Genomic DNA, 14191 nt, shown 5'->3' on the forward strand with positions numbered 1-14191 from the left:
TTTCGTTTCTTAAGTTGTTGGGTTTTCTGGTGGGCAGATGTAGTAACCAGGCAGGCTTTCTGGATAACTGGTTCTCGTTGCTCATGCAAATGCTCAAGAAATTAAAAATTTAACCAGGTGCTTTGTCATTATGTAAAGGCTGAAGAAAAGCTGTAATAGTTAACAGCGAGAGACTGTAGCTCTGTCACCTTGCATGCTGTAACATGGCTTCATGCTGTAACGTATTTTGTTATGAACATTTAGTGACCGTGGGGGAGAGAATGAAGCTCAGCGGCAAAACCGAGGCGGGGGCTTCCCCAGAGGATGAATTAGCTGGAAAGCAGCTAAGGAAGGACTCGTGTTAGTGCAGCTGCAGGTTTCCAGCCCGAGAGCTGCTGCCAGCGAGCAGCTGACGGGAGGGAGGGAGGAGATCAGCGGCTGGCTGGGAAGGGGCTGGTGTGTCAGGTTTCCATGCAGAGCACGTGTGGGTGATGCGAGCTGCAAACGCTGCCGCCCGCTCCAGCCACCAGCACGGAGCCCGCCGGGAGCATGGGGCAGGTGGCATGGAAGGGGTTATTTCTATCGCTTTTTGATTATAAAACAGAGAAATACGTCATTGCCAAGAACAAGAAGGTGGGGATTCTCTACCGAGTGGTGCAGCTCTCCATCCTGGCATACCTGGTGGGGTAAGCATCGCCCTGCGTCTCGCGTCCTGCCGCGGTTGCATTTGCTGGCTGTGCTGTGGGGAGGATTAACGTGGGATACTCTGCGTACAGCGACAGCTTGCTCTGCCTTATGATGTTAATGCAGATAGTTACACTCGTTTATACAGCTGGGTTTTGTAATGTCTAATAGGCTTATATCTGATTTTTCACCTGCTAGGGATTGCTAGATTCAGCTCTACCTTCCAGATTAATGTAGGGTTAAAAATAGATCAAATGGCACTATGGCTTTGTACTGCATTATTTACGCCTTTATTTCTGTATTTGGTGGGAATGAAGCCAAAGCTTAAGTCCTGGCTCATTAGAAACAGCAGCATTTATAGAGACGGTTGCTGAGCCTTGGGACAAACCTGGGTTACCTGCACGGCTGCTGACTTACTCAGGTTTAAATAGGAGGGAACCAAGCACAAAGGGGTGGGTTTCTTTACCGGAGTGTGCTGCAGCAGCCAGGATTGTGGAGGCTGAGGCAGCGGGAAAGTCAGCTGCCTTGCATTTATTTCAGAGCAGGGCGAGTTGGCATGGAGACAGCTAGAGCACCTCTCAGAAAAAGCCCCGTTCTGCAAGGGGCTGATCACACGGACACGTAATGAACACAGGAACACTCCTGGCAGCTTGCAGGCTCAGACCTGGGACTGCCCAGCCTATGTGATGCCTGTGCCATTGCTTCCCGAGTTTCAGGCTTTTTTAGAATGTGATTCATAAGTCTTCACCCTCACTGTCTGTGCTTCTGTGCCCCCTCACCTTTCTCACCCCTCGTGTTTTCACTGATTAAATATAGCAGAGTCATTTTACATGCTGGGTTATTAATAGAAAGGTGTACAGTTCCAGAGCCGGCTTCAGTTAGCAGGGCAGAGATGAAGTCTCAGCAGTCTGGCATGTAGGAGATGTTAAAGGAGGAATCCTGTAGATAACATTGCTGAGGACACATCCTCTGTCCAAGGAGGATACAGCATGACCAGTGACGGTGAGTGTTCGGAGGCTGTTGGGGCCATACAGGCTATTTTCTTCCCTGGGCAGCTATTGCCTCTGCAGACCTTTGGCCCATCACTGAGGATGCCTGCAGCAGCTCCAGTGCGGCTGGGGGCTCACAGCTTCTCACAGGGGTCGTTAGCGTTTGTCTGATGTCCGGCTGCCTGATTCTGTACCCATACCTGTCCAGAGGCTGGCTCGGGGTTGTGGTCGTCAAACCCCTCTGGATCGTTTCTTCCGTGTAGCTGCCGTTGCTTCCCCAGTTCACTGCGGAAAATGTGAGCGTCTGCTTTTGAGCCCTCCTGGGAGAGAAAAACAGCATTCTGGGGAAAAACGGGAAAGTAGGAAACTTCACAGGGGTGGGGAGTGTTATTATTCAGGTTTTTCACAAGCAGCAGGGAAAGGGCAGCATCTGTCGGTGCTCCTCAGCCCGAGATGGCCGTTTCCCTCCCTGCAGGGAACAGCGCTCTCCAGGTCAGGGCGCTGCAACGGGAGCTGCGCCAGCAAACGCCGCCTGCATCCCTCCCCAAAACCTGCCCCGGCCCCCTTGCCTTCTCCAACGGTCTGGGTGACTTGTGTTCTTGGCAGTTGGCTTTGCAGTATTGTGAAGAAGCTGGAGGCATTTTATTTGACCCAGAGAGGTTTTCACCCATGGATATGGAGCTCTTGGTGCTTCCAGAGGGAAGGAGTAAGCAAAACCTTTCCCTGGGCTGCTTAGCAAGGACGCAGCTCTGCAGGTGTGCCAGCGAGAAGCCTGAAGCCCAGCGCAGAGGCCAGGGTGCAGTCAGGTTGTTACCATCGTACTGGCTTACAAAAGATCCCGTATCCAGCTGAGAATATTCCCTACAGCTTTCTTTTAGCAATGATCAGTTCACCTGCAGGAGTGGCATCTGGAGTTGCTGGACTGGTAGCCCAATGGCAAGCTGCTAAAAAGGGAGCAAGTCATGTGCTTGTGAAACCAGCTACAGTCTTCACTGCCACTTGCAAAAGCTTACATTATTTTTCATCTTCAGGAACACAGAGCACTGCCCTCCCCTATTTCCACCAGGGTTACTGAGCATAGCACAGGACAGGGAGGTGGCAGGTTTGGGTTTTTACCCTGTGACCAGTTATTGCACCTCTCCCTACATGTGGGGTCTTGGTCCTGACTTTTTCTCCAGTGCTGTAGATAAGCACAGCTTGTGTCAAAGAGTTTATTCTAATTTGTAGTAATAGTTGCAGAGGGCTTGGTGTCGTTGGCATGTTTGGATTGCCTTTGAATGGTGTTTGGCCTCGGCGTAAACCTTCTCTGGCTAAGTTGTTCCCTGACCCCACTGCCTGCTGTGTTGTTGCAGGTGGGTGTTTGTTGTCAAGAAAGGCTACCAGGACACGGACACATCCCTCCAGAGCTCTGTCATCACCAAGCTGAAGGGGGTAGCCTTCACCAACACCTCGGAGCTGGGGGAGAGGCTGTGGGATGTTGCAGACTACGTCATCCCTCCACAGGTTGGCATCACCCCGCTGCAGGGGGTGGGACTGGATGGGCTTTAAGGTCCCTTCCAACCCGAACCATTCTGGGATTCTATGTTTCTGTGATTCTAGGTCCTGTGGATTTCAGTGGGAATGCTCAGCTGAGCAAAGCGCCCGCTTGCCTCCGTTCCTGGGCAGGCACGCCCGGGGCAGCCCAGGGAGGGTGGGAGATGGGAAGAAACCGTGGTGCAATTGGAGTGATGAGGGTTGCTTGCAGTGTGTCTGGCTAACCCTGCCTTGCTGCTTCCTGGACTCCAACAGAGTGAGATGCACAAGGGGAAAAGGTGGCAGCAGATGTGGCTGGGCTCCAGGGTGGAACTTGCACAGCTGTGCTTGCCAAGCGCCATTAGTGTCCTTTTCCCTGCCAGTGTCACCACGTGTGCATGGAGAGGTGTAAGGGGAAAGCCAAGGTCCTGTGCTGACGGGGCAGAAAGCTGTAACTTGAACAATTTACTTGGCTGTACGTAAGAATGAAACTTCACCTTCCTCCTGCTGCAGCCTGTGTTTACTCAGACCCGCGGATCTGTGCTCTGCATCTCCACCAGTTCCCATCCAAGCCTCGCTGCAGGCTGTCGGTTTCAGCCCATCGCTCGCTGTGCAGCAGGAAGGGCAGGCAGCGGGCTCGCCGTGCCTCGTGTTCGAGCTGCGTGGAGCCCTGGGACGCTCAGCAGGTGGCTGGTGTGCGCACCCAGGAATGAGGCGGTGACACTGACTGGTGTTTTAACTTGTCAGACGTTTCTCCCGTCACTCTGTGTTCCTGTTACTGCACAGTGTGCTGAGTGGCACACCAGCTTCCAGTGCCAGGGACGCTGCTTTCCCTCCCCTCTTGCTGACTGTGCAACTGTCTTCAGCGGTGTTTTTCCTGTGGTTTCCTTTGGTGGGTGGTTGTGAAGGGGAAACCATTCAGGGGAGAAGTTAACTGTTGCAGCGTTTTGCTGAATGTGGGGAAGGGACCCAATAGAAGCTGTAAATGTGCGGAGAAAGGAAGGTTGCAGAACGAGTCATAATGTGGCTTTGCCTAAATACCGAGGAAACACCACACTGCCAGAGATCAGGATTTTAGGGATGAAATTGCAGCCAAGTCTCAGACAGTCATATCAATGGCTTAATAAAGGGATCTGCATTCTCTCTGTCACAGCCATGCTAGAAGTCCTCTGTTTTGTTTTATCGCATGTCCACAGTGTTGCACCAAACCTGCTCCTGCGCTGTGCCCTGCTGCCTTGCTTTGTCCGCTCGGGCTTGTACTAGCGCAGCCAGGGCGGCCAGCCTGACCCTGGCTGAGAGCAAACACAGCTGAGAGCTCGGCAGTGGGCTGGGGCCTCTCATCCCCGATCAGACACCGTGTCCCTATGGAAAAGGGGGGACAAGTGTTTGCCGAGCAGCCAGCGAGGTGAGGCTCAGCAGTCCTGCTCCCCAAATTCCCGCAGTCTCTGAAGCAGAACCCCCTAAGCCACAGAGACTCTCCAGCCTCATCCAACCAAATATCCAGCCGAAGGTGCTGGTGTATCTCAGCCTGAGAAGCATCAGGAGAGAGGAAGGTGTTACTGTTCTGCAGAGAACTGCATCCTCCTTGTAACAGGTACTTTTATGAGCAGAACAGGTTTTCTAACTCTTCCTGCCTTACTTTTTTTTATTCTAGGGTGAAAGCGTCTTCTTTGTCATGACGAATCTGATTGTGACCCCAAACCAGAGGCAAGCCACATGTCCTGAGGTAGGAAGAACTGAGCCCCTTGGCCCCCAGACCCCCACAAAACCAGGGGTAAGAACTGACAGAGGACACCTGGGGAGCAATGAACACGGGAAGGATGACAGGCGAAAGGTTTTTCTCTGTAGTGTGATATCTCAGTTGGGAAAATCAGACTGGTTACTGCAAACCTGGGAGGTTCAGCTGTCTTCATTTCCAGAGACACTGATCATGTAGAGCCTTGCTGGCTTTAGTTGAAGGTGTTGGACATCTGCCCAGCTGGAGATGAGATGGAGCAGTGATTGCTCAGGGTCAGAAAAGGCCATGGGAAAAGAACTTTGAGGTGACTCAGTCTAGTTACGGGGAGAGGAGACTTCCTAAGAGCCCCATCCTGGGACGGGCTGAATGTTCAGGCTTTCATCACCTTCAGGACACGGCAGAGTGCTTGGTACCTTCCAGAATGCTCCTTACAGGCCAGAGGCGTGAGGTCTTTCCATGTCATGGTGACATGTGGGGACATGGTTCAGAATGGGCTGGAGCCTAGGGGTGGAGGACTCTGGCTGTGCAGGGAGTGTTGTCTCCATGTAGCGGGGATTAATTTTCCATATGATGAGCAGAGGGGCAGCCCAGGCTGAGAGCACGGCTTGTTTGTTCAGGATGCGGCTGTCCTCTAGTGGCTGCACGAACCCGGAGTGCAGCTGAGAGAAGGGTGACTTTGAGCTCGGAGAGTTTATAGGTTAAATCAAGGGTTAGGATTCTCTCTGAAGGTGAAGTACTGTGGTCTCCTGCGTGGTTTTGGTGAGTGGTAGGTGATGTCTGGGTTTTTCCACAGCCTGTCCCTCTCCAGATTGAGCAGAGCCCAAATGCAGGACGTCGCGTTGCTGGGGGTGTGATGCTGTTACCTGCAGTTACCGCTTCAACTGTGCATTTCTAGTGTTCACCATCCTATAGAGGATTCGCCCCACATCAGCAGCACTTTCTCACCCCTCTGCGTCTCGTGTCCTGTCACAGGTCTCACTTCTGTCCTCTTCCACTTTGCAGAGTGACAGCATTCCCGATGCCCTGTGCTACGAGGACGCGGACTGCCCGGCCAGGGAAGCGGTGGTGGCTGGCAACGGTAAGGGACGGTCCCTCCTCCTGTGCCGCGTCTGGTAGAGACAGGTTCCTTCCGAGGCATCAGCCTGGTTACAACCCCAGAGACCTCTGATGACGGAGAGCAGCAAGGGCTTTCTTTTCTTTATTACCTTTTATTAAGATTGCTGCCTTGCTGACAGCTCTGTGGTGGCTGTGAGCACCCGGGGCCGCTTGGAGAAGCAACAAGAGCGTGGTGGTTCCAGCTGAGGCCCTTTCACAGCAGGGAGGAGGGCTTGGGGTGGCACTGAGACATGTCTGAATTCTGTGTGCCCTGTAGGCGAGGAGAGGAGGTGGCTGCTCCCTGTGACCTTTTCTGTGCTGTCTGTGCTGCAGGGGTTAAGACTGGCCGTTGTTTGAGAGACAGGGACAGTCTCAGAGGGACTTGTGAGATACTGGCCTGGTGCCCAGTGGAGAAAAGATCCAAGCCCAAGTACGTGGCCATCCTGTGCTGTTTCCAAGCTCGAGTTGCTTGGCTTGTGTGTCACTCAGGGCAGTTTCTGGGTTCCCTCTGCTCGGACGCTTGCGGGAATGTTGGCTGTTGAGTGCAGGAGGGAGCTCTGCATGGCCCCTGGCACGACTGGCCCCCGGCTCCTCCCCAGCTTGGCTCTCGGGTTGTCCCAGGGCTGTGTCCAGCTCCCAGAGCTTCCCCTCACCCTGCACGCTCCTCACCAACTCCTTGCTGGCAGCATGGGGAAGGTGGCATGGCCTGCCCGACACCGCGGATGGAACTTGGCCATTTCTGAAACAGCAATTCAGGTCTTAGCGTGTGGGCAGGGTACAAGCGTAAAACAGAAAACAAACCCTTCTCTTCCAGGAAACCACTTCTGGCCAGTGCAGAAAACTTCACTGTCTACATCAAGAACTCAATCCGCTTCCCCAAGTTTAAGTTCTCCAAGTAAGTGCTTGGACATCCTTTTGTCCTCCCCATTGCAGAACCAGTGACCTGGGTTTGCTCCACTGTCCTTCTCCTGCCTGAGGGCTGGGGTGGGGAGACGGATGTTCTCTCTTCTAAGGTGCAGGGGTAGGCCTTCAGCTTCAGGCTGTGTGGGAACCAGGAGATAATGAGGGCTTGGAGCTTCTCGGAGAGCACTTGGGATGAGGCTGGGTGAGCCCTGGACAAGGCTGGGAAAATGCAGAGTTAAAATATTTGCTGCTGCAGCTCTGGCTCCAATGTGAATTAAAGAAAGAAGTGTAGAAAGGGGCGTGATCTCGCTATTCTGACAAGCTCAGCTAGACATTTCTAGCATATTTTTTTTCCTTGCAAAAACTAAGTGGCCCTGGAGCACCCTGGCAACCTGCTCCACGCGAGTCCTTCCTTGAGCCCAGAGTCAGCTGGGCTAGTCCCTGTCTGGCCTGGAGGTCATTTCTGTGTGAGCAGCCTGCCTTCCCCGGGCCAGCAGCGGAGAGGCTCGCAGGGCGGCCAGGCTGGTGGCAAGGTGCTGATTCTGTTGTGCACGAGGGGTGTTGGAGAGGTCCCTTGTCTCTGCAGACTCGGTGGCAGAGGCTGTGTAGGCAAGCAGAGAGGGAGACAAGGTAGATTTTGCTCTTCCCTGCATGCAGGATGAATGTGCTGGCAACCGACAACGAGTCCTACCTGAAGAGCTGCCGCTACAGCGCAGAGCATCCCTACTGCCCCATCTTCCTCCTGGGGAACATCGTCCAGTGGGCTGGGAGCGACTTCCAGGAAATGGCCTTGGAGGTAGGAGCTTCCAGCTGGGTGGCCGTGGGGAGAGCCACTGGTGACTGCCCAGGGGTCTGCGTCCTGTCCGGGGAGCAGTGGAGAGGTGCTGGTGCTTACAGTCAAGCTGGTCGGATTTATCCTGACCCAGGGAATGGGAGGCAGGGCGATGTGCATCCTCTGGAAGGGAAGGTCGGGTCAGTGATCTGTTATTCAGGGCTGCCCAAACCACTGCTCTGACAGCAGTTTCTTTGTTTAATTTCAACACTGCTGCGCCATCGGTTTGAACCCAGAGCTCTGAAAGGCCAGTGGAGCTCCCCCTGCTCAGAGAACATCCCGTGAGGCTTCCCCTACGGGGAACGGACACGTTTCTGCGTGGAGTGCTGGGGCTGTGCACCAAACGGGCTGCGACCTGGGGTGTGTAGCCCAGGGGGAAGATGGAGCCAGTCCCAGGCATCCCGGGAAGCACAGGGGAAGAAGAGTGCAGGCTTTGTGCTGGCTTCTGCACTTGTGAACCTCATCCCTGCGTAAAAGAGCCTCTTTTCCATTTAAGTATGTTCCAGCGACTTAAATGAATGACATCAGTGTTCTGGGATGAGAAACCTCCTCACACCAGCACAGGGAAAGCTGGGGTTGTGTATAGAGCAATGTGATTCATATCATGAGCGTGAACTCAGCCCGTCCAGAATTGTGCTTGTGTCTGTGACCTGAAATGCAGCCGTTCTTGTGCCTGGGGAAAACTTGCCCAAGGATCTGACAAATTTGAAGACATATTAATTGAACTGAGCTTAAAAAACTCACACTGTCTCTCTCTTTCGTTAAGGGTGGTGTGATAGGAATTCAGATTGAATGGAACTGTGATCTTGATAAAGCCCCTTCTGAATGTAATCCTCACTATTCTTTTAGCCGGCTGGATAACAAGTTTGCAGAAAAGTCTGTTTCTTCTGGCTACAACTTCAGGTGAGTAACGAGGACAATACGATGCAGCAGTGCAGTCGGGCTGAGCTGGTTTCACATGCAGGCACTGGAGGTGGGCAGGGAAGCAGGACCAGATCGGACTGTGCCAGGCGCTGCCCCAGCCAAGCACACCGCTCCGGCGGAGGGAGGGAGTCATGCTCAGGGCAGGTTAAAGCTGGTTTTGATAGGGGAATAGATCTGTTTGAAGCAGTAGGTGAATTCAGATGTGTTCCTGTGTGTGGGGGGCAGATTATGGAGTTAACATCAGTATTGTTGCATTCCAGGTTTGCCAAATATTACCGAGATGCTGAGGGGGTCGACTACCGGACGCTCATTAAAGCGTATGGGATCCGCTTTGATGTGATGGTGAATGGCAAGGTGAGGTCCCAGGAATGTTTCAGAGCCTGGAGAGAAAATAAGGTGGGGGGACATCTCTCAGTGGGAAGGCAGCTCTGGGATGAGAACAGCCTCTCTGGCCGGTTGTAGGAAGGGCTTTTGCCATTCAGCCATGTGGAGCTGACTCTACATAGGAAAGGAGCTGACCTGGAGTGCAGATGAGTCTGCATCTCTTCTACCTAAAAACTGGTTCTGACAGAAGTAACTATGCCCCAGAGACTTGTTTTCCATGTGTATGCACTCCAGATAAAGAAGCCTAATCCAGGAGTGACGCAAGCTCAGAAATGCAGCCACGGACAGCTGGATCCCAGACACACGCCAGCCTTTAGCCTCGTTCACTGCAGATCTTGTGGCTGTGCCTGTTGCTAATGAAACGTGGACACTAGCAGCTCCCCCCGTGCAATACCACACCTGTATGCTTGTTTCCTGGGTTGTTCTTTCACCAAGTACTTCATGTCTTCTCTTTCTTTTAGGCAGGGAAATTTAACATCATTCCCACCATAATCAATATCGGTTCGGGGCTTGCTCTCATGGGAGCGGTAAGTGAATGTATCTTCTTAAAGTCTTGGGACCCAGATCCCTCATTTAGCTTTTATGAAGGTAAGGTGGATGGTTGGTTTGTAACTTCTCCAGTAGAGTTTTTGCTACTCTGACTGCTCAGCCCGGTGTGTGTCTGTGCCCTGTCTTAAAGGCATTTGCTAATACACCTTGTAGTCTGAATACCCCTAAGATTACATGGAGCGTGAAGGAAAATACAGCTCCTACAAGTTATTCTTCTTTAATTAATGCTCATTGCTAACTACATCAGAACACTTCCTCTTCTGCTCTCGAGATAAAACCCAAGCTCTTTCTCTTTGCAGGGAGCTTTCTTTTGTGACCTGGTGCTGCTCTATCTGATTAAAAAGAGTAACTTCTATCGAGGCAAAAAGTATGAGGAAGTAAAGTAAGTGGGCTTGGCTTTTGTCTTTCGACATACTGGCTTTATTGTTATGACTAATAGAAACAGAAGGAGATACGGGAACACAGCAAACATTAATGGCAAACAAAGGGCAATACCAGGAAATTATATTCCTCCAAAGGAGTTTAGCCAAGTTCCTCCCTCCCTCTGTAATTCGTTGCTGCAGTTAGCTGGGGAGCACAGGAAGCTGCAGTGTGATGGTTGGGCTATCGATGGCCTTGCACTGTCGGTCCGTAATGACCGAGGGTGAAATTGGGACAGCTCCAAGAGCGCCAGAACCTCATGAAACTGAGAACTGGGGCTTTAGCTGTGCGGAGGGTGATGGCCTTTGTGTGACAGGCCTAGCTGGGAACCTCTTGCCCACAGAGCTTCTTGAAGCAGAAACAGCCTGCCTTCGCTGTTACCTGTGCTTCTTTCCTCAGGTCCAGCTCCAGGAAATCGTTATCTAGCCCTACGCTGAACGGGAACCAGAGCCCTGACCAGCTCGGTGGGCTCTAGGCACAGCGATGGCTCTGCCAGCTGGACTCATGTTCCAGGAAAACCACCCAGGGCAAAATCACACCAGGACTGGGAGGTGGAGATGCCCCAGATCAGGTCTATTGTCTGTCATCGGGATTCCCAGAGGGAAAAAGTCCTTGAAAGAACACCCTTCCTTCCCTGAGATGTTCTCTGGTAACCCGAGCTTGCAACAGTGTGTTGTCACTATGGATTTATAAAAGGATTTTATAAAAGGAAAAAGAAGGCACCAAACAAATGTTTTTATATTGTTGATAGATATATCTGTACCTGCGCCAATAGGCAGCGTTATCCTGTGGCTGTGCTTCGCTTCCGTGTGCGAAAGAGCCGCGACGGGAGGCACCGCTGGCACCCTGAGGGCTGAGGCTGGGATTCCACCTGTCTCCTGCTCCACCGGCTTGCAGCCACCACTTCCAGCTCTCACTTGTGTTACGTGCAGGATATTAGATGCAAAGCAGCAGGACTGCTCGTGTCGTGTCGGGAAGTGCCAGGAAATGCAGCATTTCAGCAGCTCCTGGAGCCTGGGGAGAGGGGCTCATTATCCTGCAACGCCCGTGCTGAGTGCGCCTGTGTCAGTGGGGGCGGCTGCTCTTACTGCTCTGTGTGTGGAACCTTTAGGGCTAGGAACAGTGCTCCTGCAGGAAAAGCCTTCAACTGCTGCAGCAAGGTGCTGTGCTCATCTCAGGAACAGCAGGAGAAGGTCCTGCCGCGGTGCTGAACGGTTCAGCCAGGGCTGGGTCCCAGCTCCCTCCCCTGCTACCCACCATCTCGGTTGGCAGTTGGCCGAGAGAATTGGCATTTCAGAGCACGGACCAGGTAACAGCAGGCAGGAATATTTTGAAGCAAGGCAGGGACAGATGGTTTTGTGGTTGACGCTGGGGGGAAAAGGGGTTTAACGCACTGAAAAGCAATGTGGCACTGGGAGTACCTGCACGGAGATGGTTTCAGGTTCTCCCCCCTTTGCTGAGTGGCTGATTTGCTCGGGATCGTCCTTTCTGCATCACTCACCAGTTGCCCATGGTGGGGAGAGATCTGGATGGGGGCTTAATGCTGCTGCTGTTTTCATAGTACCATGACCTGTACTGCAGAGATTGAAAAAGGGAGTTGTTGGGTAAAACAGATTTCGCCAGGTTCTTCCAAACAAACCAAAAGGAGGAAAATTTAGAAGACTGATGTCTGCTACTTCAGCACCCTGGTAACTTCCATGAACTACGAGTGCGTCTTTGTTTCTCAATAGAGAAATGTCTCATTGCAGCCCATTTTGTGAATTTATGCTCATGTGGGGATGTAACTGATCTCAGAGAAGTGCTTATGCGATGTCATTGTGTACATTTAAAGTTTGCATTTGCTTGAGCTGCCAGGAGCCGACTCAGCTCCTGAAGACAGCAGGTGAATAAATATTCCTGCCTCCTTTGAAGTTTCCACACCGTGGCTTGATGCAAACTGATCAGTGTTCTGTAAATGCTGCCAGGGTGCCATCGATCAGGAGTTGTCATGATAAAGATTGTTTCTGTGCACTCTTGGAATATCGAGATTTAAAGGACCCCTGGTGCAGCACCCTTACCTCCTGCCAGGACAGCCCTAGCGAGGGTGGGGTCACAGAGCTGCTGTGAGGAGTGATATCACACATGGGAATGGCAAGCTGCACTCACCTTTGCTTTAACATCTCTGAGGTGGTTACTCCAAGGTACACACTGATTCTAAATTAAACTCAGCTTCGTTAGCAGTGGCAAACTCCAAAGCCAGTCACCGACAGCAAATCCTACCCAGTCCAGTCACTCCCCCTGCTTCTGTGCAGATACAAGTAATTATTGGGTCAAATGTGTAGCTAGAAAATAGAATTAAACAGTGGACTTGAAATAGTTTAGGATAAGCTGTGGACCTCTGATGCTATAATCGCACCCAAAGCCTCCTCTCTTTGTGCCAAAATCTCTCCTCTAGGCAAACAGGAGTTAACGTGGGTGTAACTGACATGCCAGTAAAACAGCACAGGCCTTCCACTGTCAGAGCTTAAATCTGTTTAAATCATTTCTGCAGGGCGAAATACACAGTGAACCCCACATGTGACATCAGGCCAAGGCACAACTCCTGGAGACCAAGTAGCTCATGATAACATGTAAAGCTCTTTCACCTTGACAAACAACATCCCCATGTTATATGACCAAAGCTATCCCCTCAAGTCTTCAGGCGCCCACAATTCGCTAGAATATTTCCCTTCTTTATACAATCTGTTTAACAGAATTCTCACCACCGTTGCTGTTGGTGAAACATAACCAGGTTCCATCTTAGGAGCTTATTTCTTTGAGCTTTTTTCCCCCCTCCTTTTATTTAATGTACAGCAATAAAATTTGTCACCTTAGGGCACTGTTCTCTGAGACTCTTCTGTAACGTCTGTTGTTCACGTGGCACACACCACTTTCTCTTTGTGATACATCAGCTAAGTAAGCCATTTGAGAGTTTAGAAAGTACGTGAATAGTACAGATGTATAAAACATACCCGTTCATGGGGTAGCACGTGCCAGTTGTCTTCTGATGGCATGAATCTGTCAAAGCCTGCCCTGCTGAGGGAATTCAAACCCTGATCCTGTTTTTCCCTCACCAGGAACCACCACTGAGGTAATGCGTATAGTATCAAATCTACCTTTTGTATAACCCTGCGTTTCACCAGAAGTGGGTTTTTCTGTAAAATATTTTTAAATACAGAACATTGTGTTGCAAAAATATTTGTACAACATATAAACGGAATCTCTTCTTGTTGTGGTGAAGAACAGCGTTAACCAGATGGAGCAGCGTGGCTTCTAGAAAGACATGACAAAATCTAGTTGTTGTACAAAAGTTTGACTGCTATGTTCAAATGAAAGTCCCTAAACACTCCATTTGCACAAGCAGGTCTATAGCAAAGATATTACCTGTACAGTCGGTGATCGCAGTTTCCATTTCTGCCAGCGCCGTACAGAATCACACAGCACACAGTTCAATTCCAGAAAATGCCAACTGCCTTACAAGGGTGCTCGGTACAGACTGAGCTAGCGGGTAGCAGGACACTGCGCTGGGTTGTTGTGTTTCACTGGCCACAACGGTACTAAAAAGGAGCAAAGCGTTTGACTTGTGAGAGCATTACTTAGTGACTTCATATTGCGCCAGCGAAGAGTATCCATGACAATGTCATTTATTGATAACATGTGCGTAACGTTTGCACTAGCAACTCACATTTCTGTACCAAACCTTTACATACATTTAATTACACGCTACTGTGCAGTATTTCCTTGTGTCAGTGGATTATTTTTTCCGAGTGCTGCGTTATACGCTGCTTTCTTCAGTATGTGTGTGCAGGGACAGCAGCACATCTAGAAGGGATTGTAATTTGTGTGTCCTACCCAAACCACAAAGGATACAAGGGACTGCACTAACCAAAACCCAGGGCTGTGCCTGCACTTAGGGACAGGAGTTATTCCTTAACCATCAAACAAATATTCATGGGAGGCAGCCAAGTGGTGTTTCACATTCAGTTTAATTAGAACAGTGCTACCGCCTCATTGGTACGCGGACATAATTTACTGACAGTATGAACAATACAAGCGATGAACAACAGTTTAAAAGGTAAGCTGGCCTAGTTGGGTAGGTGATTTTTGGCAACAGTCCTCCTGCTTCATCAGAAACCACCACAGCTAACGTGGCTCCTAGGTGTG

The 14191-nt window shown here is 51.1% G+C and overlaps 1 protein-coding gene across 1 annotated transcript; it reads left to right on the forward strand.

Annotated features, from left to right (window-relative positions):
* Positions 1-486: 486 nt before the first annotated feature.
* On the forward strand, positions 487-9975 carry P2RX5 (purinergic receptor P2X, ligand-gated ion channel, 5). The gene is made up of 11 exons (XM_010080722.1): positions 487-665; positions 3005-3155; positions 4819-4890; positions 5905-5980; positions 6331-6427; positions 6812-6892; positions 7558-7696; positions 8499-8635; positions 8917-9010; positions 9502-9571; positions 9893-9975. Exons 1-11 carry the CDS (start codon positions 529-531, stop codon positions 9973-9975), a joined length of 1137 nt encoding a protein of 378 aa, XP_010079024.1. The 5' UTR covers positions 487-528.
* The last annotated feature ends 4216 nt before the right edge of the window (positions 9976-14191 follow it).

The sequence above is a fragment of the Pterocles gutturalis genome, unplaced genomic scaffold (assembly GCF_000699245.1).
Source record: "Pterocles gutturalis isolate BGI_N339 unplaced genomic scaffold, ASM69924v1 scaffold34669, whole genome shotgun sequence".
Classification (NCBI taxonomy): Eukaryota; Metazoa; Chordata; class Aves; order Pterocliformes; family Pteroclidae; genus Pterocles; species Pterocles gutturalis.